Here is a 25,770-nt window from a genome sequence, read left to right as displayed (position 1 = left end):
TCACTTTTTGTGAAGAATTTTTCTTAAAACGTTCTTAAATAAATGGTGGAGGAGCAAGGAAAAAAGCTGGAAAGTTCTCTTAAAAGAATGTTAAAAATTTGGCGAAGGAGCAAAGATAAAGTTGTTAAATTGAAATTTGTACTAAAGGAGCGTGAAAAGACTGGCAGAAGAGCCAAGAAAAGTGGTAAAATTATGGTTTGTTCTAAAAGACCATGATATAAATGGCACAGGACCAAGAATATAGTTGTAAAATGAAAATTTATCAAAAAAAAACGTCAAGTAAATGGTGGAGGAGCAAGAATAGATTTATTAATAAGATTTAGAGGACAGATCTTCTCTGGTCAAAAAAAAAACATTTTTTTTGAAAAGTTTCCAAGAAAATTGTAAGAATGACACTTGCCTCAAAAGAACGTTAGAAAACTGGTGGAGGAGCCAGAATAAAATTGAAAAAGTATGATTTATCCTAGGAAATAAATAGCATAGGAGGAAGAAAAAAGCAAGCAAAAAATGTATAATTGAAATTTTCTCAATAATCATAAAAAAGTGGCGGAGGAGCCAGAAAGACTATAAAATAAATAGCAGAGGAGCAGGGATAAAGATGTAAAAACCAAATTTGTCTTAAAGGAGCGTAAAAAACTGGCAAAGAAACAAGGAAAAAGTTGGGAAATTAAAATTTATCAAAAAAAGACTTTATCAAGTCAATGATGGAGGAACAGGAAAAGTTTTATTAATTAAATCTAAATAACGAAACGGCTCTGATCAAAAAAATGAATTTTTTTGAAAAGAAAATTGTAAACATGACATTTGTCGCAAAGGAATGTTAAAAAATGGTGAAGGAGCCAGGAAGAATATAAAATAAATAGTGGAGCAAGAATAAAGTTACACTTGAAATTGATCCTAAAGGAGCGTAAAAAAACTGGCGGAGGAGTAAGGATAAAGCTGTAAAATTGAACTTTGTCCTAAAGATTCATCCTACGATTTGTCCTGAAAGGCCATAAAAGAAATGGCGCAGGAACGAGGGACTAGTTTATTCTGGCTCCTCCACCAGTTTTCTAACGTTCTTTTGAGGCAAGTGTCATTCTTACAATTTTCTTGGAAACTTTTAAAATTAAATCATTTTTCGTAAAAATAGCCAGTGAAAATTATAGTCAAAGTTACTGGTAAACGGAAAATATGACGTTCAGAATTTCCAAAAGTATAATAAATGGTGGATGAGCTAGAACACGTTTTTTATGTAAACTACCTGTAGTGAAAAACTGAAAAAAAGACGCTGAGGAAATCCAAATCCAGATTACTAAAACAAAAAATATTTTAAAAGGACGTAAAGTAAATAGCCGACGTAAGGTAAATGCGTCCGTTATTTGATGTCTCAAATTATTTACTCAATTTCGCAATAGTATAAAACACTTTCTTACATATATATATTTAAAGTATTTAAAAAAATTGGACCGTAGATACAAAGTTTTACCTAAGCATTGTAAGCTTCTGTTAAGACAAGCATAGTATTCGTTTCAAAAGCCATAAAATAAATGGTGGAGGAACAAGGATGAAATTATAAAAATGACATTTATCCTTAAAGAACATTCAAAAACTGTGTGTGGAGAAGGCAGGAAAAAAAAGTTAAAAATTACGATTTGCCCTAAACTGTTATAAAATTAAGTGTAAAATTGAAATTTGTCGTAAAGGTATATGAAAAATCTGGCATAGGAGCCAGGAAGAGTATAAAACAAATGGCGGAGGAGCAAGGACAAAATTAAAAAATGAAATAATAATAATAATAATATAAAACAAACGTAACATAAAATAAACATAAATTAACGTAACGAGTCACAATGGTAGAGAAGCAAGAAAAGGTTTATTAATAAAATCTAGAGGACGCAGCTAAACAACAAATTACAATTTTAAATTTAAATCGCTTTTCATAAAAAATTATTTAAATTTAATGTCGATTCCTAAGAGAAGAAGATTCCACTATATTTTTCTTACAGGGAAAACGAAACAATAAAAAGCCTTCAATGCAACAAATGGTGAAGTAGCCGGAGAAAATTATAGAGAAAATTACTAGTAGACGGAAAATATGACGACATTCAGAGTTGGAAAAATTAAAGAAAAAAATAAATGGTGAAGGAGCGGGCACAGTTTTATGTGAAGAAAGTAAGAAAATAAGACGTTGGTGAAATCTAAATTAGTAAGACCAAAAATAATTTAAAAGATGTAAAAAAAGTAAATGGTGGAGGAGCAAGAAAAAATCACAAATTCATAATGCGCCCGTCATTTGGTGTCTTAAATCTCTACTTATTATCATAAAATTATAAAACATTTTCTTATATCTAAATTGTATACATCTAACAACTATTTAAAGCCTATTATAGAAAAAAATTGGTTCTTATATTATGTATAAAGAGCTTTATCCAAGCATTGTATACTTATATTTTCTCCGAAACTTCTTTTAAGACAAACACAACATTAGTTCAAACTGCTTAACATCTCAAAGAGTATTTCAGTAAAAAATAAAAATTAGTATACTTGTGGTAGCACAAAAAACGCATCCTGTACTTCAAGTACCACGATTTACATTAATACTAAAAATCCTTATCCCAAGCAGAAAAATCCTCCAAAACGACATCCTCTTTTTCCTCCCTAAACTGTTCAAAATACCTCGTATCCGTCCTCCCGTTCAACGATATCCTTATGGGAGGCTCCAGCTCCATACGGCTCAATTTCTCCCAATCCAACTTGGAAAACCACGGATGTATTTTAATATCTTTAATACCATTCTTTTGACACCCAATTCGGTCTATCGATAAAGGCTTACATAACTTTTTAATTAAGTTTCTAGCTCTAGGAGACACGATAAAAGGAAACGTAACAAAGTCAATTCCCTTCAAAATCGCCTTGTAAGTCTTCAAATCGTTATGCTCCTCATTTCTGAAGGGCGAGTTACCCACTAACAGTTCATAAATGAATACACCCAAGGCCCAATAATCCACCCCCCTGTCGTGGGGTAAATTTTGTATTAGTTCTGGAGCTACGTACTCGGCAGTACCGACAAAACTATAAGCGGTCTCATTAAGGGCAATTTTCTTTGCAAATCCGAAATCTGTTAGTTTGAGGTAACCGGAGGCGGATACCATTACATTTTCCGGTTTTAGATCTCTGTATACGATGTCTCTGGAGTGAAGGTAGCCAAGGGCTTCCACTATACAACCTGGAAAAATTAATATTCGTATTAAAAATGCTCAAGGATGAAAATTATTATATTTGAAAGACCCTTATAACAATTTCATTGTTTTTTGTTTTTTCTGAAAGCCGATCAGTTGAAGGAATGAATAAACGAATCTTTTATTTGCAAAAAATACAACTACAATTGTACAGTGAAGCCTACAATACAATCAAAGTTTAAGCATCGTCAAATTAATATCGTCAATTATAAAATGTTAAGTAATAATATTGTGCTTAGTAAAATAGGTGTAAAATATTGTGACCTAAGTTATAAAGTATACTTAAAAATAAGTCTTTTATACAAAGCTAAGAAATATTAAATCAATTACAAAACATTGTACATAGTCAAATAGGGATAATATATTGTAATTATTACGAACTTATATATATTTTTTTTAATTTGTTCCGGTATAAAATGATATGGCTAACACATAAATAGGACAATATAGGAATAAATACAATTATTCTACCCCAGTCAAAGTCAGAGATTTTTTTAATTGTGAGTTTAAATTTATATTAGGAGGCAGAGTTTTTATTTCATTTATTAAAAAGTTTAATAAATAATATTTTAAAATTTCTTTGAGTTAAGGTTAGTCTATGTTGGAGCATAACAACTTGTTTCTTGTATTATGAATATGGATTGATTGGCTAGTTGCATGTAACATGCTCCAAACATGTATGTTGCATCCAACATGTAAGCAATATTGCTTTTTACATATTGGAGTGCTTGTTATAGCTTTTTTTTATTGTATAAATATGGTATACCAGTCTGTAGATTGATACCATCCCACGACACCATACATTATTAAATTATGGAACATGGCCATGTACGCGATTCTACCAAGGTCTGTTGTTGTGTATTGCAATATTTTTCTTAGTAAGAAGTTGACACTTGTTAGTTTACGATTTAAGGACTATATATACGGTTTAAAAGAGACCTCTTTATTTAATATAATTCCTAAAAATGTTGTTTCATTTTCATTAATTGACACTTTTGAATCGAACCAATTTTTTACATGTGTGCTTTATTGTGAGTTTATGTCCTGTGTTTGTTCTAAAACTTTATGCAAGTTATAATATGTCTTATCGTCTGCAAATTGGATACATTTTCCAGACTCGAAACAGAATCGAAAATCGTTTAAATAAATGATGAATAAAATTGGTTCGATTATCGTCCCTTGTGGTACCCTTGATAGTACCGTTTTTGTTTTTAACTGTAGCCCAGTTTTTAGCATCGTTTTTTGCTGTTGTTATTTATAGAGGTATATGAGGACTTTAGAAGGTTGTAGGGAGTTCCCCTAACCTCCTAAGCCTCGATTTTATTAAGTACATGCAGTCGAATGCCTTCGAGAGGTCGCAGAACGAGTCTGCCACATAGTTGTTTTACCAAAAAGGCTCTTACAAGTTTCCTTAAAAATACAACCGTTTTGGAGTTATTAAGCAGTTATTCAATAGATTAAAAAAATATGGATACTGTCAAAGGCTTTACAAAACTCTAAATATTTTAAAAAATTAAGTAACAATTTTATTGATTTTAGTTTCTCCTGAAAGCTAATGAGTTTCGTTACTAAACAGATCTTAACAAATGTTCTTGTAGATACCGCTTGTTATACCGTTCTGGAGTTATTGAGCAGTTAGTCAATAGATTTTAAAAAAATGTTTTTAACAAAACTCTATATATTTTAAGAACTTATTTAAGGTTTGTATTCATTTTAGTTTAATATTAAGAATGACCAGATAGGAGACTGTAACTAACTAATAAACCAAACTTCACCTGCATAGAACTTTGCTGTATCGGTGTCGAAACATTTTCTTCTCTGTCGCCTAAGCATGTTCCAGAGGTCTCCTCCCATACATGGTTCCAATAAAAAATACACATATTTATTATCCCTAAACGTCCTAAATAATCTGACGATGAAATCACTGTTGCAGGCCATTTGAAGGTTTTTTTCATTATAAACCTGAAAAGTTCTTACCTTTACCAAAGAATAATTTCGAAAAAACCCGAATCTACCTGATCAATATGAGCCTGGTGTCCGGTAATTTCAAACTTCTTCATCAGTTTCAACGCGAAAATATCATCCTTATGCCTTGAATCTTGAACGAGTTCAACTTTACCAAAACCGCCCAGTCCTAACGTTTTTATTTTCTTTAGATTCTTTAACTGGAGTTGAGCATATTTGGTTGATGCTTCTGTAGGACCTGGAAAGGATCAGTATTCTACTCCTATTATCAACTCACTATTTCTTGTATTATATGGCAGCAACGCTTCTATACGAGAGCACACATATAAGTGAGAAGCGTTGTTGTCAAACGTTACTTACTTATAGAAGATTTTCGATTTAAAAAATGTTCTAGATCATGGAAATGATTCAAAAACTCCTTTCGGGATATTACTAGGCATTCGACACCTGGCGGATCGGCTAGAATCGTGTATAGGCTAATGGTTTCTTTTTGGAAAATGTAGTCGCCAAAAAAACATCCTCTGGTCAGTTTATCCAGTTTTCGGTTTCTTTCTCGTGTTAAAATGGTGGCGGTACCTAAAATATAGAAGACATGTTTGCAGTACAAGGATGAGAATAGATTTAAGAGTACAAACTTAGTTCACTAAAAGGGATAAAAAACGGTCATTTCTTCCCAGTTTTCTAAATCAATTTACATTTTTAAAAAAATGCTTAATTACCCGATGTTACAATGATAAAATCGCTAACAATATCTCCTTCTTTAACCAAACTACTTGTCCCAGGAAAAAACTTTTCATGAAACAAATCACAGAGCGTGTAAAGTCTACTGTTGGACGCTCTTCGGATGCTGGGCACGTCCTTTAAGAAACTCACTATTTCCTCCCTCTTTTCCACATGCGAGTTCACTGTTATATTTTTGTATTGGATACAGTCCAGGACCCATATTGAACCCTATAAATAAATTAACAATAACACATCCTTGGGACGAATTAAAAGGACCTACTAACCTTAGTAATGGCCTTAATGGTTTGACTGGCCTTCGCACTATGAAGTATCGCCACTTCCCCGAACACCCTTGACCCCCCGAAAAGATCGGTTTGCTTATCATTCTCGGTAACCTTGTAAGTTCCACTTTTCGACACGAAAAGAAATGAATTGATGTGGCCTTGTTCCAGTAAAGTGTCGCCGGCTTCTATATTTTTCTCGTACATGCAATCTATCAACTTTTGAAGGGAGGATCCGGTGAGGACGTTACGCAGGAACTCGTTATTAATTAGGGCTTGATAAATTACGTTTTCGTCGCTGGAATTAAAAGGAAAGTCATTAGTTACCTAGATCGTTCCAAGATTTTAATGGACAAAATGGAGGATGGGTGTTAAAAATTATTGATATTCTCGACTAGCTTTATATTGCTGAAGAGTAAGAGCACCTCCTTTTATTTATTTGTCACTAGAATTTAAAAAAAATATATTATTTTAATATCGTCTTTACAGTTTCCTTACACAATTTGATTGACAGATTTTTAAAGTCAAAGGCAAAATATATTTTATTTTCATAATCATATGGATGATTATGAAAATAATCATCCATCAAAATAATCATCCCAATAAGGGCGAAGGGGGCCTATAGAATGGCCTGCTAGATCTCCTGATATAACGCCGCTAGACTTTTTTCTATGGGGTCATTTGAAATCTATTGTGTTTACTCCCCAACCTGAAAGTTTGGATGAACTTCGTCAACGCAGCATCGACAGCTGCCATGATATCTCACAACATGTTTTTGAAAATGTCCGTCAGGAATTTGAACATCGCCTATATCATTGTTTGGCCAAAGACGGGCAACATTTTGAACACTTATTGAAATAAAAACTGATATTTTCACGTTTTTGTTTTCTATCTGAACAAATTAAGATAAACAAAGATTTTTCTAATTTTCTCGAAAACGAATCGACTGATTTTAAAAAATCAAACGTCAAAATAAAAGACTTCGAAAGACCTTTTAAACAAGCTATTACTCGATACCCCATTTAAGGTGTGACTCTGGGGGGCAGAGGGTGAAAGGGGGTGAAGTAATTTTAGGTTAGAAAGTTGTCCCCCGTGACAAACCTTTTGACGTATTTCGGCGTTTTTTTTTAAACAGTGGTTTTCGATAAATCCGTGGTGGGAAGTTTTCAAATGAACACCCTGTATATATAATGCAACGGTCTTTTCTGTAGCACAACAAGTTAATTGAAGAGTGCTGAACATAAGGTTCAGAAGCAAATCTTAAAACTTAGTTGTGCTTCAGCTAATGTAAAGTAAACACCACTTGTCACGATAGAGCCGACCTCGATTCTCACAGTTCTTGGAGCAAAACAACCAGAAGAGAATCTACCGCAGACATTACCTATATGAGACTCAAACTTTAACCTTTCATCAATATAAATTTCAACCAATACCTTACAGTTTAAATTGAGTGTTTTATATAGCAAAATTGTCAATATTACCTCCAAAAGATACTTTTTTGTACAATATTAAATGTCAAACCATTGGCATCACACCAAAGTTTAACACTCCTAAGATCATCTATCATTTGCTTCAAAGGATCCTTATGACGCCACAATACTGTTGAATCATCAGCAAGTGCTGTTTAAGAACCATACTATAGCACACCAGGCAAGTCGTTGACATAGAGCAGAAATATTTAAGGACCTAACACAACACCTTGTAGAACACCAGAGTTATTAATGTTCAAATTATTAAACCCTCAAGGCAAGATTGCAAAGATTTCCCTCTAAAGTTATAGACAGTTAACTTGCTCAGCAAAATATCATAATCAACACAATCGAAAGCTTTAGAGACATCACAAAACGGAAGCAAACTCGCCTCTATTAATTCTGGGATATAGCTCTTCAAGAGCCCAAAAAATAGCGTCATTAATATTTTATTTCTTCCCTTGAAAAGTGGAATAACAGATGCTCCTTTTAACATAGATTAAGTGGTTAACTTCCATCCTCAAACGAGTTGCTTATGGCATCAGCCAGAGGTACATTTAGAAACACCTTTACAGATACGTCATCTCAACTAAATAAGTTTTTATTTTTTATTGTTTGAACAATAGGTATAAGTTCCTCTGGAGTAACAGGTTAAAAGTAAAAACTTCCAGCAACGGTCTTACCATTAAACAGTGATCCTAAAAACTTTTGGACTTTTATACGCTCTAAATCTAATTCTGGTGCTCCAGGCTATGCATTTTGAAGATGCTATAGCTGAAGAGTGTTTTAATATAGTAAAGTTGTTTGCAAAATTAAACGTAATATTTGCAGATGCATGTATTAAGAATTGCAAAGAAATATTGATATTGTTTTTCATGGTGTTAGGTTACTGACATGCAAAAAAATGCAAATTTATGAGATTTAGTCTTATAATATGTAAGCTGCCAGAATAATATTCTGTCAACAATAGCTTTCTCGAAGAAGTTAATGTAATGAAAGATTTAGTAGCTTATCTGGTTTAGTACACCTCATTTTGATGAAATGATTAATAGGTTTAACCGTATATTGGACGAATGGATTATTGGGAGGACATGTACACATTTTAGTAATATGTGTTTGCAATTGAAGTATTATATGTCGCCTTTGCTAGGTATTCTTTCAACCAAATACATATTGAAAGAATTAATAAGAAGCTTAGCAATTTTAAGACTACTTCCATAAATGCAGCGGTATAAATAAAAGTAGGATAACAAAAGATTCATTGTGAATGAAAATGGTGGATGGGCGCCATCTTGAATAAAAAATTAGGCATATCGCTTTTTTTTGCCAAGATGGCTTTCATTCCCTATTTTTAAGTTGTTTTTACTTTAAATAGTTACCCATTGCCTAATATAAGCAAAAATGAAGCTAATGAAACTAGTTAGCTTATTATTTGCTTAAGTTATTTTAATTTAACTACTAAACAATAAAATTAAATTGAAAACAAAGAAAAAGCACAGACAAGCTACTAAACATAAAAAAAATAAATTTGTACATTGTCATAACAGTTTCCATTTAATAGAATCTGCAAATATGTCCATGTTATTGCCAAAATGGTTAAGCATTCTGCAGACGTAAATACGGATTTCTTAAATTTTGTCTTGGAATTTTTAAACTTACTTGATTAAACAGATTTATTTAAATAAAAATGATATGACAATAAATTTTCTAAGATTGTCAAACAAATGTACAGTATTCAAACTTTTATCTTATAAAAGAATTAAATGAAATCTTAAAAACCTCTAGACTTTTAAATCCAAGAGATCTTACATCTTAGAGCGTACCTAATTCAAATAATTCATGAAAACTATAAGCTTGATCAAAAGTAATACCGAGATCTTCAATCGTAGTGCATCTTAATAGTTCTGGAAAATTAATTTGCTATGGATGATTTATTATATTCTGTTTCCTAGAATATGAAACCATAAGACAGAAATATTTCAATTTATTTACTTAGTTGGAACCGCGAATTAGAGATGAAGAAAGGTACGAATACGACGACGATAAAATGTCAAGCGACATTTGATTTTATGCTCTCTGTTTATGCTAGAAATTATGCGGAACTTGAGCTTAAAGAGAACCATAATACATGTCAGAATCATATTTTTTGAATTACCAATCCTTTACATTGAGCTTGTCAGGAGTTCCTTTATAAATGTAGGTAAAAACTATTTAACCATCGGCCCTTAAATACAAGAAAATGACTTAAAACAATTTTAAAAGAATGTAAAGGCATGACCTTGCTTTTTATAATTTGGAGAGGCTTTCAACTTTTATTTGTTTTGTTTTGATTTATATCTCTGGTATTTTTTGTATTGCCTCATTTATTTAATTGTTTTGTATTTAAATAGCATTTACAAGTGTTTTATATATTATTTTAAAAATCTTTTGAATTAGGTTAAGTTGTTTTTATTTAAATATAAAAAATGCTGATCAATAAAAGCAGACACTGCCTAAATAATTTAAATAAATATGATTAGCATATCGTATTTATAATTTAATGAAAAAAAATTGCTTTTGGATGCAATTTACCACTTTCATAAAATTCCATAGTTTCCTACTAGAGTTTTTTAGCATATTCTTAAAAGATTTTAGGCGTAAAAGGAAAATTTACTCTGCAAGATGGGGAAACTACAATATATAAAAGAAAGTGCCCTCATTCAATAATTTGACAAATTTATTGAAAATGTTCCAGAAATATTAAAATTGCTGATACTATTTTATATAACTATTCAAGTTATTTCATAAATTCGGATACTTACATCTTACTTTTCACATTCGTTCCCTCAAAATGTATTTTACACTTGCCAGGATTAAGAGCGAACGGGGACAGCAAACCGGACCTCCTCCTCGGCTTAATTTTGTTCTTGTCGTTAATTTGGATTTTGCAAAAATTCTTCAATGTCATTCTGATCCCCTTTTTATTAAAAATCGAATGTTCATCAACCTCTTGGCGGCAATAAACTTGAAAAAAAACTATATATTAGCTAAACAAAAAAATCGGATAGCGTGCAATCGAGTCGGGTGAAACACGCGACACACCATCGACTTTTGAAACTAAGAAATTACTATATCTGGGTTTTGTGTATATTGACGACCGCGCTTATATGGATCGAATAAAACGTTTACAGGTGGTCAATTTGTGATATATTATCGTATGGTTTGGGTATGTTCCTTTTATCGGTATACATCTGTGGCATGACTAAAGGTCACACGAAATCGACTAAATAAATCATTTGAAAAAAAAAACGATTTTTTCATAGGAGCTACGTTTTTTTTTAAATTTTAAAAATTAATACTCTATTTAACGTCTGGAGATGATTTTTTTTTAATTGTTTTTTTTTTGATAACGCTCTGTATTTTAAAATAATGCGGAGAAAGTTTCCTTCGAAATTCGGTAGAAATTTATTTATTTATTCAACGAAGTCGAGAAACCCGTTATGGGGTCGAGGTGAATGCCAACGTTTTTCCGGATTAATATATAAGGGTTGTCCTAGATTTAATATATGAGGATTGCTTTATTAGTATGAGAAATATTAAATAATTCATACAAACTGCAAAAAAAAGGCGCATCAATATAATACTGTGGATAGTTATGGACAATATAATTACTATAGAAATGAAATCAGGGAAGCAAAAATAAATTATAATGATCGGTTAATTCTCAATCGCTTAAACCCAGAAAAAATATGAGAAATTGTCAATGTTTCTCGACATAAAACACATAACATGAAAACTTCGTTACTAAGAAATACATATCCAGATTTTAACCCTCTAGAAAATTTAAATATTAATGATTCTATACTAATGTTTTCATTTAGAGAGGTAACATTTAACGAAGTAAGGAATATATTCAGCCTTATGAAAAATAAACCTAGTCGTGACATATAAAGGCTGAATGTAAGTCTAATTGATGTAGTACCACTAGAAAAACATTGTGAATTTTGTGTATGTCAGGCAGTTTTAACTAATACCACTTATATACTTATATGTACTAGATCAGCAATTGGAGACATACATTTAATTATCACAACAATTGCAGAACTTTAAGAACAAATTTATTGCCACAGGGAACACTGATTTATTAATGGAGATTTTAATGTAGATTTTTCTGATGAGAAAAAAATCAAAGCCATCTTACCTTTTCAGTTTTACATGCCTTAAATGAAGTAGCTAAAGCCCTAATTCTGGTACATGCATTGATAATATTTTTAGTACCCTAACAGAAGTTCTACAGTGTCAAATGTATACTACTGATATCTTAGACCAATCACTATCGTCAGGATTTGAGATTACATGCAGTGCAAGCCCCGAGCAAGGTAAGGAACATAAACAAACGTTTCTCTATTAATGCAAATATAATCAAACTTATTAACTACACAGGGTGTCCCAAAATTAGTGGACGAAACGCGAACCCTGTATTCTTTGGTCAAAAATAACCTCACTTTTTCCTATAAACATATATCGGCAAACGCCCCCCAAGGGAGTTACGCCCCTTTTAAAGGGGGCACCTGAAGATGGTTTTTTCCACTTATTTTCGAAACGGGTAAATATAAAAATTTTAAATTTTGGTATTCTCCCAATTTTTATATGCTAAATTTAGTTGTCATTTCATAATTTTCATTATTTAGTCAGGTGTGTATCACTTAGGGGGTGAGCCTAAAAAAATACCTAAAAAAAAATTGTGTGCAAAGTTTTTGTTTTTTTTTTCTTTAAATTTTAAAAATTTAAAGCTTTTTACGTAAAAAAGTACCTCTTGGTCAATAACGCTAGGAATTACCATTTTCGAGAAAAACGCATTTAAAAATAACGCTGCATAGTATTATTATTAAAATTTTTTATTAAAACTCAATAGCACGCTTCAAAAGTAAATTGACAAATAAAATTGCAAACAGATAAAAATACTAATTTATTTGAGGCAAATCTTCAAACAAGTTTCCGTTTTCCTGAAAGCATAACCTGGATCTTTTTTGAATGTTTTGGGTCGATCTAAGAATTTCAAATCGGTTTTCTCTTATTTGGCCTGCAGCTGCGAGAATTCGCCTCTGAAGCTCTTCTGAAGTATCAATTTCGGTAGCATAAATAATATTGCACATATTACCCCAAAGATAATAATCTAGAGGATTAAGGTCGGGCGATCGTGCAGGCCAGTTTATTGGACTACCTCGGCCTATCCATCTGCCTGTAAAATTATTGTCCAGCCAGTTTCTCACCTGTCCGCTGTAGTGAGCTGGTGCCCCATCGTGCTGAAAAATCATTTCCAGCCGAGTTTCTATGGGAACATCGTCCAGTAAATATCTGAGATTGTTTTCAATAAAATTTAAATAATGACGACCAGGTAACCTGTGTGGCAAAATAATTGGGCTTATCAATTTATCTCCTATCAAACCCGCTCATACGTTAAAGGAAAATCTATGCTGAAAGTTAGTTCGTCGAACTACTCTCGGATTCTCGATGCTCCAAAAATGAGTATTACGGCTGTTAAAGCCCTTACTCCTAGAAAAAGTTGCCTCTGACCACAAAATTTTTTGACGAAGATTTGGGTGATTTAAAATCCAATGACAGAAGTCTACTCGAGCTGGAAAATCTTCTTCTTCTAACTCCTGAACCCTTTTATAATGGAAAGGATGGTATCCTAATATCTTAGTCATTCCTCCAATTAGAAATTATTTTTAAATATTTTAAATTGCATAGGAAATAAGCCTAAACCTTAGTAAGCCACTAAACATTCCAGTTAGTCGTCAAAAGGATTTGTTTTGGGGTGTTTGATGTTTGTGATAAGACTTATCCAAGTAAATAAAGTAAATAATAATAATAATAATAATAGTAATTAGAGTATTTTGAAATGAATTTAATGCGATCCGACGATAATAATTAATAACAACACTATTTATACCAATCTCAATTTTCAGTTATAAGTACTTTAATTTAATTTTTTGGATAACAAATTAGGTACTTAATTATTTATTTATCATACTTAATTTTACTTACAATTGAGTTTGGAATATTGGTAATCTCTTCTAAGGTCCTCAATGATATTTGAGGGTTTTCTTCAATTAAATTCAGTACTTCCCCATAACCATCATTTGCAATTGGTCTTTTCTTGCCCTCGAGCACGTTCGAAGGATCCATATTCAAGTAAATTTCTATGAATTCTAACAAAAACTTTCCAATGTGGAAGCCTTCTTGCAGGAAACCTCCGCCGATACTCTCGTGCAGCGGCATGTGCGTTTCCATTGCAAAACCCATACATAAAATGAATATCTACTTTTTCACGGGTCGAAAAGTCTTCCATAGTTAAAAAGATATTAACAATTTGAATGCAAAATGACAACTAATCAATTACAACAAATGTTAATGTCATTATGCAGTGTGTCAATTTTTTCCAAAGCCTGCTACTAAGTGTTCATAAAAATTGGTAGTGAAAATAATACTATGCAGCGTTATTTTTAAATGCGTTTTTCTCGAAAATGGTAATTCCTAGCGTTATTGACCAAGAGGTACTTTTTTACGTAAAAAGCTTTAAATTTTTAAAATTTAAAGAAAAAAAAACAAAAACTTTGCACACAATTTTTTTTAGGTATTTTTTTAGGCTCACCCCCTAAATGATACGCACCTGACTAAATAATGAAAATTATGAAGTGACAACTAAATTCAGCATATCAAAATTGGACAGGGTTTGACCAAAGAATACAGGGTTCACGTTTCGTCCACTAATTTTGGGACACCCTGTATAAAGTCAAATGAAAATATACAAATTACATTAATATTTTTATATGCTACTTTAATCTGTCGTTTCCTCTCTCTTTATCAAAGATCAAAACTGACAAGACACCATAGATAACACCAGAAGTTAAACAATATTCAAAGATATTAAGGATCTTTATGTTTGGTATAAAAAAAAACCCAAAAGGTTTATAGGGTTTCTGAGTACCGTATTAGTACCCATAAAAATATGATTTCTAATTCTAAAAATAAAGTTAAAACAGCCTGGAAATTTAAAAAAAAAATAATAATAGGGAAGTTCACTCCGATATATGCTTAGAAATTAACAATGAAAAAATTGGAGATCCCAATACTCTCTATAAGGACTCAATATATTTTCATAACCAGTAATATGTAAGGAATACATTTTACAAGCTACAGAAATAAAGCAGCGAATGCTTCAGAGATCCATTTTTGGGCTGGTCCTCTCGTTATTGTATGTAAGAATTAATAACTCAGCAAAGAATGTATAACTGGCCTGGTATCACGATATGCATATAATACATCTATAATACTGTCGGATTTAGATCTGTCTGATCTTTCAAAACTTTTCAGAAGTGGTTAAATAGATGTAGGAATGTTGCAGAGTGAGCTGTCTAAGGCTGAATTTAGATAAGACAAAATTTGTGCGCTTTAGTAAATAAAGGCAAATAAATTATTAGTTGGACATTAAATAGTAATGCTTTAATTCGAAAACTGAGAGATATTATTTCGATATATTTTATAGCAACATGTTTTGGGGAAAATCACATCTGTCAATTGAAGTCTTTAAAGCACAAAAATGAGTCATTTGCTGCATCCTTCGATTGCATCATATACAATTTTGTAGATCTCACTTTTTCAAGCTGGGTTTTCTGACTGTGCCTTCCTTGTACTTCAAGTCTCTTGTAATGTTTGTACCGAAATTTTTAACAACTTTTTTGCAAAATCATTATATTTATTCTGAGGGCCTGTCAGTTGTCACCAGGAGCAGAAACAGATCTTTGCATATCCATTTTTTTTTCAAAGAGGTTCCAATATATGTGTATTAAGGCTTTTAATTTCTTACCACCTTTAGTAAGGGCACTAACCTACAAAAATTCAAGAAAGAAGTTCATGCGCTTCTATTAGAGAAATGTCTATATTCCTTCAATTTTGAGACTAAATTTTAGTAAAAATTATATTTCTATATATAGTATTGTAATTATTTGCTTGCTTTGTAACTATTAATAATTTCAATCTAGTAAAATCTCTTCGACCGACATAAAACGATCTCATTTCTACCAATTCTTTTAAAAATTCTGGAAAAATGCATGGCAAATCATAAATTTTTTTGAGTTCAATAAACTCTTTACTCGCTGTCTATCCGCTTTTAGAAAAGATAATATAAATTACCATCTAATTTCAAATAGAGTCGATTGTTTTTATAGCATGCAGTTTAACTCAGTTCTCTTCTGTGACTTGAGTAAAGCATTCGACTGTGTGAATCATAACAACCTTTTAAGGAAACTGTCTTTTTATGGTTTTCCCCGAGCAGTATCCAACCTTTAGGTTCCTATCTTCCAAATAGACATCAGAGAGATTCATCTCAGGTTTTACAACTTGTCGATATTTACTTTTATAGCGACATTGCTTATTATCAATAAATTCATTGACCTGTTTGAGCTGTTTTACAACAATATTGATGAAAAACTGGAGAATCAGTTTGTGATGGTATTAAGGGCACGCAAATTTTTGGAAGTGACTTTGAGACAAGAGTAAACCAAAACCTACCGAACACTGACCTCTTCTTCAGCCTAACAATAGGAAAGGCGGTATTAAAAAGGCAAACAGACTTGACATGAAACTCGGCGATTAGATCAGTCCAGCCAGCAACATTTAATTCAGCTAAAGTACTCAAATTGTAAAATTTAATAGAATTACTCTCACTAAAAATTCGTTCATAGCCCAACGGGGGCTTAATACACCCTTCGTTCTCCTATACATAAAATAGCTTTATGATCAGATAAAACCGCATCAGCAATAGTGCAGAAACGAGTAGGTAAGTCTATATGCATTTTTAAGTTAAAAGATCTAATCAAGTCACACAGTCTCAAAGTCAGTGCAGAGCTTCCATCCTTATAATCCACATTATAATCTCCTAATACAATCACATGCGCAGAGTAAGGAATCTCCGAAACAATTCTCTTTAAGCCCGAAATTGTCGTTAAAATCCGAACTAGCTAATCTAGAAATACAAATTATGTAAACATTTTTAGGCTTAGATTATTAATTAACCTATATAGATAGTGGAGATAAATGGTGTGAGATTAACAAGGAGAGGATTATAGTAGTTAGTTAATCCTAGGAACCATGTTATTTCTTCTTTACATAAATAACCTCCCAAACCATCAAACTCAACAAAATATACCCTCCTTGCAGATGACGCCACTATCTCCACATCCAGTAAATCTCTGACAGAAGTCATACCATTATGTAAAAAACCAATCATAAGCAAAACATGGTTTGCCTTCAATTAGCTTTTCATTAATACAAAAATTCAAGGAAGGATATTCTCAATGAGAGAAGTAAATATTTAGGCCGACACTGAGGTTAGGTTTTTAGGTGTTACTTTGGACCTGAAACTACTGTGGAGAAACTATGTAATGTATGCTTTTACTATGAATCTTGGGAGAAGTCTATATGTTCTTCAAGACCGTTCTAGAAGTGTCTTTGGTGAGATACTTTTCCTATTATACTTTGCCTTATTCCATTAGATATGCAATTATTACATGAAGACATAGAAGAATATTTGACCTCCAAGCAAAGAAGAGCAGTCAGAGTAATGGATTTAGGAAAAATATTCAAGATTTTCCATTAGAAGCGGACTAAACTTGGAAAACGTCAAGATGTACCAAGGTACTGGGCTGTTAAATCTTTTGTTTTAATGTCTTAACTATATAAGAATTTTGCCTTTGTCTACTTTTAAGAAATTAATTAATAACTTTTTTACAGAAAATCCTTGGTGACTGTAGTTTTAGATTAATAATAATATTGACGTATGAAAACATTTTTTATGATGACATTAATAAATATTTATTGAACATTGTTTCTTTGTATCCTCAATCAATATCGATTAAGTTTTCTGCGAAATTCCGTAGAAAATCATTTATTTATCCATGAAAAGTCGAGAGACTCGTTATACGATCGAGGTGAATGTCAACGTTTTTCCTTAAGGATTAATATATAAAGTGTGTCATAGATTTAAGATATGGGGGCAAGGTATTGCTCGATCAATAAAAAAATATTAAATAATTCGTGAAGTAGGTCGAATTAGGGAAAGGTAGGAATTAGGATTAGAGGAAGGAATTAAGCATTTTTGCCTTCGGAACTCTTAACATAATGAAAATATATTGATTTTTCTTTTAATTTTTTTGTACTATGGTGTCCCAAATTTAAGGGTCACCATTATGATGGGACACTCAGAGGCCATAAGAGGTACAAGGTTGGTTAAGTTGGGACAAAGATACGGAATTTGATGCTTATTAAAATGCTTGTTTGAAAACTCAATCAATAAACGGAGATTCCGAAAAAACTTTTTTTAATTTTTTTCTGACGCTATTGCAAGCCGTAGAGCAAAATAAATAACACTTTTTCGTGGTCATTTTTTCGTCCTGCATGATGGTGATCTAAAATTGGTGATACGACGTTTGATCTTTAAACGACCATCATTATTTTTTTCTTATGAACAACATATATTAGATATAAATAGTTATTTCAATTATCTTTTCAACGACGTAATTTTTACCCTTAAAATGTTCTATATATGTAATTACTGAAAATCTCATTAAAAAGGTAATTAAAAACACTTTTTGTTTAAATCTGGTATAATCCAATATGGTTAGAGGGATAGGAACTAATGATGGTGGGTTAAAGACGAAATATCGTGTCCTCAATTTTAAATCACCATTAGATAGGGTAAAAAGCGGCCCAGAAGGGAGTCATTTCAAAAATGAAAAGGTGTCATTTATTTGACCTACGACTTTAAATAGCGTTAGGAAAAAATTTAACAATTTTTTGGAATTTCTATTTTTTTGGAATATCTCCGAAAATATTCTTAAGATCAAATTTGATCGACATTGTAACTTATACGGTGTTCGAGTTCTACGTTACATACAGCATATAAAATAAATAAATAAATAAGGATATTTTAACCGATTTATTTATAGATTTTTTGTTTTTTTTTTAACATAAATAAATCGAAAGTTACAAATACTAAAATTATTAATTATTTATTAGATCAAACATTCTTAAATTATCAATCTCTTTTTTACTTACCAACCCTTAATTTTTAAGAAATAAAAAATTATATACACTAAAATCAAATGAGTTATTTATTATAATTAATTCTAATTCTACTTCTAATTTTGCTTCTACTCTTCTATCTAAAATTTTTAAAAATGTATATTTATTATTTTTAATTTTATCTTTGTTTTCAATTCTAATAATAACCGAAAAATTACAAAATCATGATTATGAAATCGACCATCCCTAGTTATCAATCCCTCTCCACTCTCCAGAAAATTTAAAAACATATTTTGTTTACTATTTATTGTCAATATACTTAACTTAATTAGAAAAATGTATTATGTTCATTTATAATAGTTCGTAAAATAAATATACTTTCCATAAAATATATTATAGTATAAAAACACTTCGGTATAAATACAAGAAACATTATATAACATAATATTGTATTTTTTAAATGTGCTCTGCTAGTACTTTTTAATTTTTATTTTAGAAAATACTTCATATGAAAAACTGCTTTATTACTCACCACCCTGTATAAAGCCAATGTAGCACACTTAAGTCCACTTACCTTTATAAACTTTATTGTATATTTACACTATCAAACGTGGGTAAATTGAAATATTGTTATTGTTGGCCCATACAAACACTCTTAAATAATAAATATAATCCTTTAAAGTAATATCGATTTCATTGTAATTATAATTAACTCTAAGTCTCACGAGGGCACCCTGATTAAAGGTTTTTCGTTTAATATATAAATTGGTTTTCGAGTACCTATTCAATATATTATATATTTCTATTGCGCGTGCGCTCCTTAAAACTGATAAACTTAATTACTTTTTAATTATTTGGGATATTTTTAAGAAAAAAAATTACCTGCGATATGATAACTGGACAGAAATGGACTTTTGTTTATCAATATCAGTACGGCTCGGTTTCAAACATATTAGTAATAACCCAAACAGAAAATCTAAATGTTGACAGGATAATCTACAACATTTGCCATCGATAAATAAAGTTACGTTATGGTAATGTGCGTTCTGTTATCTTTGATGAATGTGTCATTTGATGTGATAAAAATGACTTCAGAGTGTAAGTTGACGGTGTAAGGTTTCTTATAAACAAGTTTTACTTTTATTTTATAAATTTATTAAAAATCATTAAGTAGTTTTAGTATATCCCTAATTATGATCCCTTTTTATTTTCTCTAAAGTTTTATTTTTGTTGTTTTTGATGCTCGGTTTTAGAGTTACATTACAATATTTTTCACGACATCTTGTATATATACATTTAATGTCAAAATAAGCCCGATTCAAAAAATAAATCGACAGTTGTAATAAAACACATATTTTAATTTTCTAGTTTTATTGAATAAGTAAATGCAAAGTATAGACTTAAAGGCCCCAAAGGAATTAAAAAATTGATTTAAAAAAATATAGCGCGTGAAATTACATTGTGAATATATAAACCTTGAAATAAGAATTTTGCCCATGGCAAATATGTCTATATAACCCTCTTAACCATTCTTCCATGGCCATTAATTAGCAAACCAATAAAAAAATATAGTCAAAAATGTAACTCAAATAAAATATCAATTCGGCGAACAAATAAAATTTGAATCCATTTAGTTAATATTTAACTTCACGTCTCGCTACGACAATAGCGATGAGTAACCATATATTGTTAATGTTCAGATAATTTAATGTATTGTAAAAGTGAAAAATTATAGTCTGTATAATTTAAAAAAGAAATATGCAGTACATTGGGGGCCAAAATATCAATTAGATATCCTTTCAGACTTTTTTTGTTAAGAACTATGAATTTTTTTTATAATATATCCTTAACATGCAATTTATTCTTAGATACTCTTGTCATCTAAAATAATAATAAGTTAGAATTTGATACATATAGAAAATAAACAAATACCTTTAGACACTTTAGTGACTTCGAGATTAGTGACTATAATTATAGATGGTCTACCAAAATTCGACCAAGTTGAAAAATCTTTTTAGCCTAAATTTGATAATAAATTTCGCTCGTAGTGGTAGAACTGTTTAGTGATTTCACTATAATATATTATTATTTCAAGTTACAAACTTTTTCATCTATTTGTCTGAGCTTTGAACCGGGAAAACTTCTGAAAAATATACAAAAAGTGAAATATTTAAAAAAAAAACTTTTCGAAAAATGTGTTAAAATATTGAAGAAATAAAATGATTTTAATATATGTAAGTTTTAATGAAATAAGCATGCGAATATTCTATGAATATCTGGTAGGATTCATTTCGATTTATTTTGAGAATATTTAGATCATTCCACGAATTTATTTTCACGACGTTATCGGTTGGTTTTTCGTGATATATCTTAGAAATGCGCAGGGTATTGTAAGAAATTAATAAAATCCTTAAACTAAATGGATTGTTCATTTAAAATCAATTTCGATTCTCTTTACAATGATACTTAGTATGATTTTCGCATTTAAACTTTAAAAAGTAATTTAAAATTAATACTTTATTACAGATTATTACGGTTTCTTTTAAAAAGAACATTACCAAGAAGTACTGAAGTACATGCATTTACTTCAATGAGATAAGCAAAACGGGTTTAAGTAAAGTACGGTGTTAGTACGATGATTTATAGGATGAAACCTACTTCTTTTTGATACCTGCTTTTTGAAATTAAATATGTGCATACCACGGCTGAAAGATTTACTATAATTAAAATATTTTTTGGAAAACATTAATGTGTTTATAGAACGGCGCAATTACTTATTAACGAGCGACACGAGAACAGCAGGGTGCAACAAAAGTATATACTAGAACTTGTTTCTGGATCAGTATAGTTCATCACAAACGTGATATTGAAAATCCTGGAAATGTTAATGTTAATGTAGATCCTACGTTAAGTACCCGTCAATTGGAAACTGTAACAAGTGTTAGTCGACATAGTATTTAAAGAACTCTAAAGGCTCATAACTTTCATCCATAAGAAATACGTAAAAAAATTGAATGAAGACGATTTCTATCGGCGATCATAAATTTGTTAAATGATGAGTTCTCTTTTTTCTTAAATGGTATGGTAGATTCAGATTGTCAATAATAATCCCAAAGTATATCGTGAGGTACACAGCCAATACCCACAAAAATAAAATGTTTAGGCTGATATGTTTGGCGAATATTTAATCGGTTAATTTTTCTTACCAGATGAAATGTTCTTGTAAGCTACTACGAAGACCATTGATCCGATATTACCAGCTATAATTGAAAATCAAATGATAGATATGTTGAAGAAAGGGTGATGCTTCAGCAAGGTGCACCACCACATTATGCACTATTCGTTCGACAATATTAGAGTTACTAGGACAATGTATTGGTAGAACAGCTATTGAATGGACTCCACGGTCGCCAGATATATCACCTCTAGAGTTTTTTCTTGGGAGCCACTTAATCTACGCAAAATCTATGAGTTTCAACTTATTTTATTAGAAGATTTACAGAACAGAATTGAAAATGAATGCCTTCAAATAAATTTAAGTTCACAACACTTCAACTTCAATTATAGTTTTAAGCAAAAAAAAGGTGGACATTTCGAGCATTTATATTAAGCTTAAGCTATTTTTTTTCAATGTATTATTGCGATAAATTTTTGAAAGTGTAGTAAAAATATCTTATTTAGGAATACGGTATTTTTACGTTACTTCGTAGAAATTGTTTTCTTAAAAGAAGCAGAAAAATCTGTAATAAAGCAATTTTTTAAATTACAGTAGAGTCTCGATAGCGTGAACTAATTAGGGATGACTGTGTTCATATTTTCGAGGAGTTCATGTTACTGGATAAAGTTAATCGCATGATAAACTAACACGTATATATACTTTGAATATATATTTTATTGGACAAAAACATGTTATACAGTTCGTAATACATAGTTGAAAATGTATATGTATATGTTTATACATGGTATAAAGAAAAAAATATTTATTATATAGGTAAGTATATGTATGTAAGTAAGTACAATGTACATTATTTATATTTAATCAGTTGTTTTTAGAAAAAAGTTGTCTAACTTTGTTTGACGGATACGTTGTTTGTTTGAAAGAATAGTTGCACATTCACGTAATTTGTGTAAAGACTGAATATCCTCGAAGTCGGCATTGTTTTGCTCCGCCCATTCTAGACCTCTGTTAAATATACGAACTGCCTCAAGGTGAGTGACTTTATCCTAAGCCTGAGAAACCTCTTGATCTTGATCCTGTTTGGTTTCTGAATCCTTAGACACTGCAGTACAATTCTCATCATGTTCAACGAAGTCATCTCTATTCCATTCTTCGATATCTCCACATTCGAAGTCTTGCCCTGGATCAATTTCTTCTAATAAATTGAGGTTAGTCTCTACAATGCTATTCAGGCTTAGCAATTCTTGACGAAGAGTTGCTAAGGGTATTGTGTCTTCACGATCATCATTGTTTTGGCTTTCGAAAATATTTTTCCAACACTTTTTAATGGTTGCTGATTCTAATTTGTTCCATGCTCGTGATAAGTTTAAAATAGCATCCCTGAGGTTGTATTGTTTGATAATGACATTCATGTCCTTAGATTTATTCGCTACAACCATTGCCGATAACATGGAGCGATAATGCAGTTTAGTCAACCTAATAACGTTTTGGTCCATAGGTTGAATTAAGGGTGACACATTGGGAGGCATATACATAACTTGAATTAGTCCATCATCAGATAAAAGTTCCTCTACTGGGGGATGACTGGGGGCATTATCCAATAAAAGAAGTGCTTTCTCTGAAAGACCTTGTTTCTTAAGAAACTTTCTCACCTAAAATTAAAACAAACTTTTAATTTTGAAATGTATAGCTATGGCAGGAAATTTACCTCAGGAACAAAAATTTCTTTGAACCATTCCTTAAAAATTCCAGCTATCATCCATGCAGATTGTGAGTTTTTGTAGTGTACAGGAATGTAAGAGTTCTTAAAACTTCGTGGTTTTTTAGCTTTCCCTATTACCAAAGGAGTTAATTTATGTAGTCCAGTCACATTTGTACATGCTAGAATCGTTATTCTTTCTTTGGCTGTTTTTCTTCCAGAGGCAGTTTTTTCTTCACTGGATACGTAAGTCTTTCCAAGTAAAAGCTTCCAGTACAAGCCGGTTTCATCGGCGTTGTAAACTTGGTGATAGTCTAAGTTTAGGTCCTTGATTTTTTCTTCAAGTTTACGTAAGAATGGTGAAACCAGCTCGGGCTGAGAAGATAGTTTTTCACCAGTTATTGTTATGAAGCGTATGCCAAATCTTTTCTTGAACTTTTGCAACCACCCCCAGCTCGCAGAAAAAGTGGAATTTTTGTCGTACAGTTTTTCGTGAAAATATTTGGCTTTCTCTTTTAAAATTAAACCACTTATTGGTGCATTCCTCTCTCGTTGTCGTAAAAACCACTTATACAAAGTTTTTTTCATTAATGGATATTCAGAAGGTCTAAGAGATTTTCGTTTACCTGGTCCAGAAAAAGTCAAGGCAACTGTTGAAGTAATTTGGTCTTTTTAATTCTTAATTGCACACACCGTGGATTTGGTTATTCCATACTTTTTTGCTAAAAAGGTAACTCCGCAACCTCTACTAACATCGAACAAGAGTTGGGCTTTTTTTTCCAGACTTAAATAATTTACTTTCTTAGTAGGTATCGTGCTTGTTTCGTATTGATCGGCGAACAAACACTGAATAAGACGCAAATTTCATATCTCTTCCAAACATGTACAAACAAGATATACAATTTGGCGGCGATATGCAAAAGCACTAAGTTAGTACTAAAGTTGCCGACAAAGGGAACATAGGAAATGCCGCTTAATGCCTACGGGTAAAACGATATAAATATTTTTTTGTTCACGTTATAGAGGCGAGATATTTTTGGCGTTCACGTTTTAGAATAGGCTGAATACCAATTAGGCTGTTCACGTTTAGAAATGTTCACGTTATGGGACGTTCACGTTATCGAGACTCTACTGTACCTTTTAAAGTTTAAATGCGAAAAATCTTAAAAGTTACTAACTTAAACTACATCAACGACATTTCACTCGACGCCCTTTCCATTTAAGATTTTAGGGTTAATATGTCACCCTCTCTTAGGGGATTGTAAATAGAATCGACAGATCCGACCGTTTTTTAAAAAAACTAATAAGCTGCCCGTAATTGCCTGTTTCGTTTTCGATGCTCCACCCTGTATACATAGAGAATACTTAACAAATATTTCTTCATTTTTCAATAATAATTATGTTTTTTAAGATAAGAAAATTATATATAGTATGTCTTACCTTAAATCACTTGTTGTCGGACTATATATCAAAAAAAGTTGCCATTATTTACAGCATATACATACATATATTAATTCCGCGTATATAACACTAACTAGCAAGCAAAAAAATAATTGCTATATACTCAAGATTCGTGTGTTATCACGTTTACGTTTCAAGTGCCAACGCCGGTATATAGCCAGTAATTATTGTTGTTCGCGGATTAACAAATAATAATTAATAATTTCAATATATACCGCTATTATACGCTCATGTTGAGTTGGTGTTAAAACGGAACATGTTCACATATAGTACGTGCATGATCAGTTGAATTCTGTTTATTGATCAAAACCATTCTGACCAGGGAGGCAATTACTAAGCATTTCCTAACTTAATCATATATTTCATTAATAGTATAATTTAAATATAGTTTTTCTTATATGTTATGCTTTGTTGGTGAAATGCACTGTATAATATTAATATTGGAAATACTATACAAAGTGCTAATGCATTACAATCTTAGTAAGAATCAAAGAACAAAAAGGAAAGTTTGCTAAACATCTTTTGACGGTTGTATGATAATGAACACGTGCTTTTATACGTTAATATTGTAATTTAATGGGCAAATATTATACACAAAGTAACAAATTCCCTGCGTACGTTAGATAAAATACAAGATTTAATTAGCTTAGCATATTACTGCAACGATTTACATTTTTTAAATTAAAGTTTTATCCCATATAATGAA

The 25,770-nt window shown here is 31.3% G+C and overlaps 2 protein-coding genes across 4 annotated transcripts; both read right to left on the bottom strand.

The window, feature by feature from the left end:
- Window positions 1-1,830: 1,830 nt before the first annotated feature.
- LOC126735154 (cGMP-dependent protein kinase 1-like) lies at window positions 1,831-25,230 on the bottom strand. 3 transcript variants are annotated; one of them, XM_050439096.1, is made up of 8 exons: window positions 25,044-25,230; window positions 10,461-10,662; window positions 6,194-6,488; window positions 5,906-6,137; window positions 5,547-5,762; window positions 5,237-5,424; window positions 4,997-5,183; window positions 1,831-3,208 (listed from the first exon to the last, which is right to left on the bottom strand). In XM_050439096.1, exons 2-8 carry the CDS (start codon window positions 10,604-10,606, stop codon window positions 2,583-2,585), a joined length of 1,890 nt encoding a protein of 629 aa, XP_050295053.1. In that variant the 5' UTR covers window positions 10,607-10,662; window positions 25,044-25,230; the 3' UTR covers window positions 1,831-2,582. The 3 variants fall into 3 exon arrangements, with proteins under 3 accessions (XP_050295053.1, XP_050295055.1, XP_050295054.1); XM_050439098.1 differs by lacking the exon at window positions 25,044-25,230 and adding an exon at window positions 19,609-19,755; XM_050439097.1 differs by lacking the exon at window positions 25,044-25,230 and adding an exon at window positions 19,301-19,499.
- LOC126735194 (jerky protein homolog-like) lies at window positions 22,951-24,191 on the bottom strand. The gene is made up of 2 exons (XM_050439145.1): window positions 23,613-24,191; window positions 22,951-23,556 (listed from the first exon to the last, which is right to left on the bottom strand). Exons 1-2 carry the CDS (start codon window positions 24,189-24,191, stop codon window positions 22,951-22,953), a joined length of 1,185 nt encoding a protein of 394 aa, XP_050295102.1.
- Window positions 25,231-25,770: the final 540 nt, after the last annotated feature.

The sequence above is a fragment of the Anthonomus grandis genome, chromosome 4, assembly GCF_022605725.1.
Source record: "Anthonomus grandis grandis chromosome 4, icAntGran1.3, whole genome shotgun sequence".
NCBI classification, from domain to species: Eukaryota; Metazoa; Arthropoda; class Insecta; order Coleoptera; family Curculionidae; genus Anthonomus; species Anthonomus grandis.
Note: the sequence above shows the minus strand (reverse complement) of the source record. Positions and strands in the feature narration are given on the sequence as shown.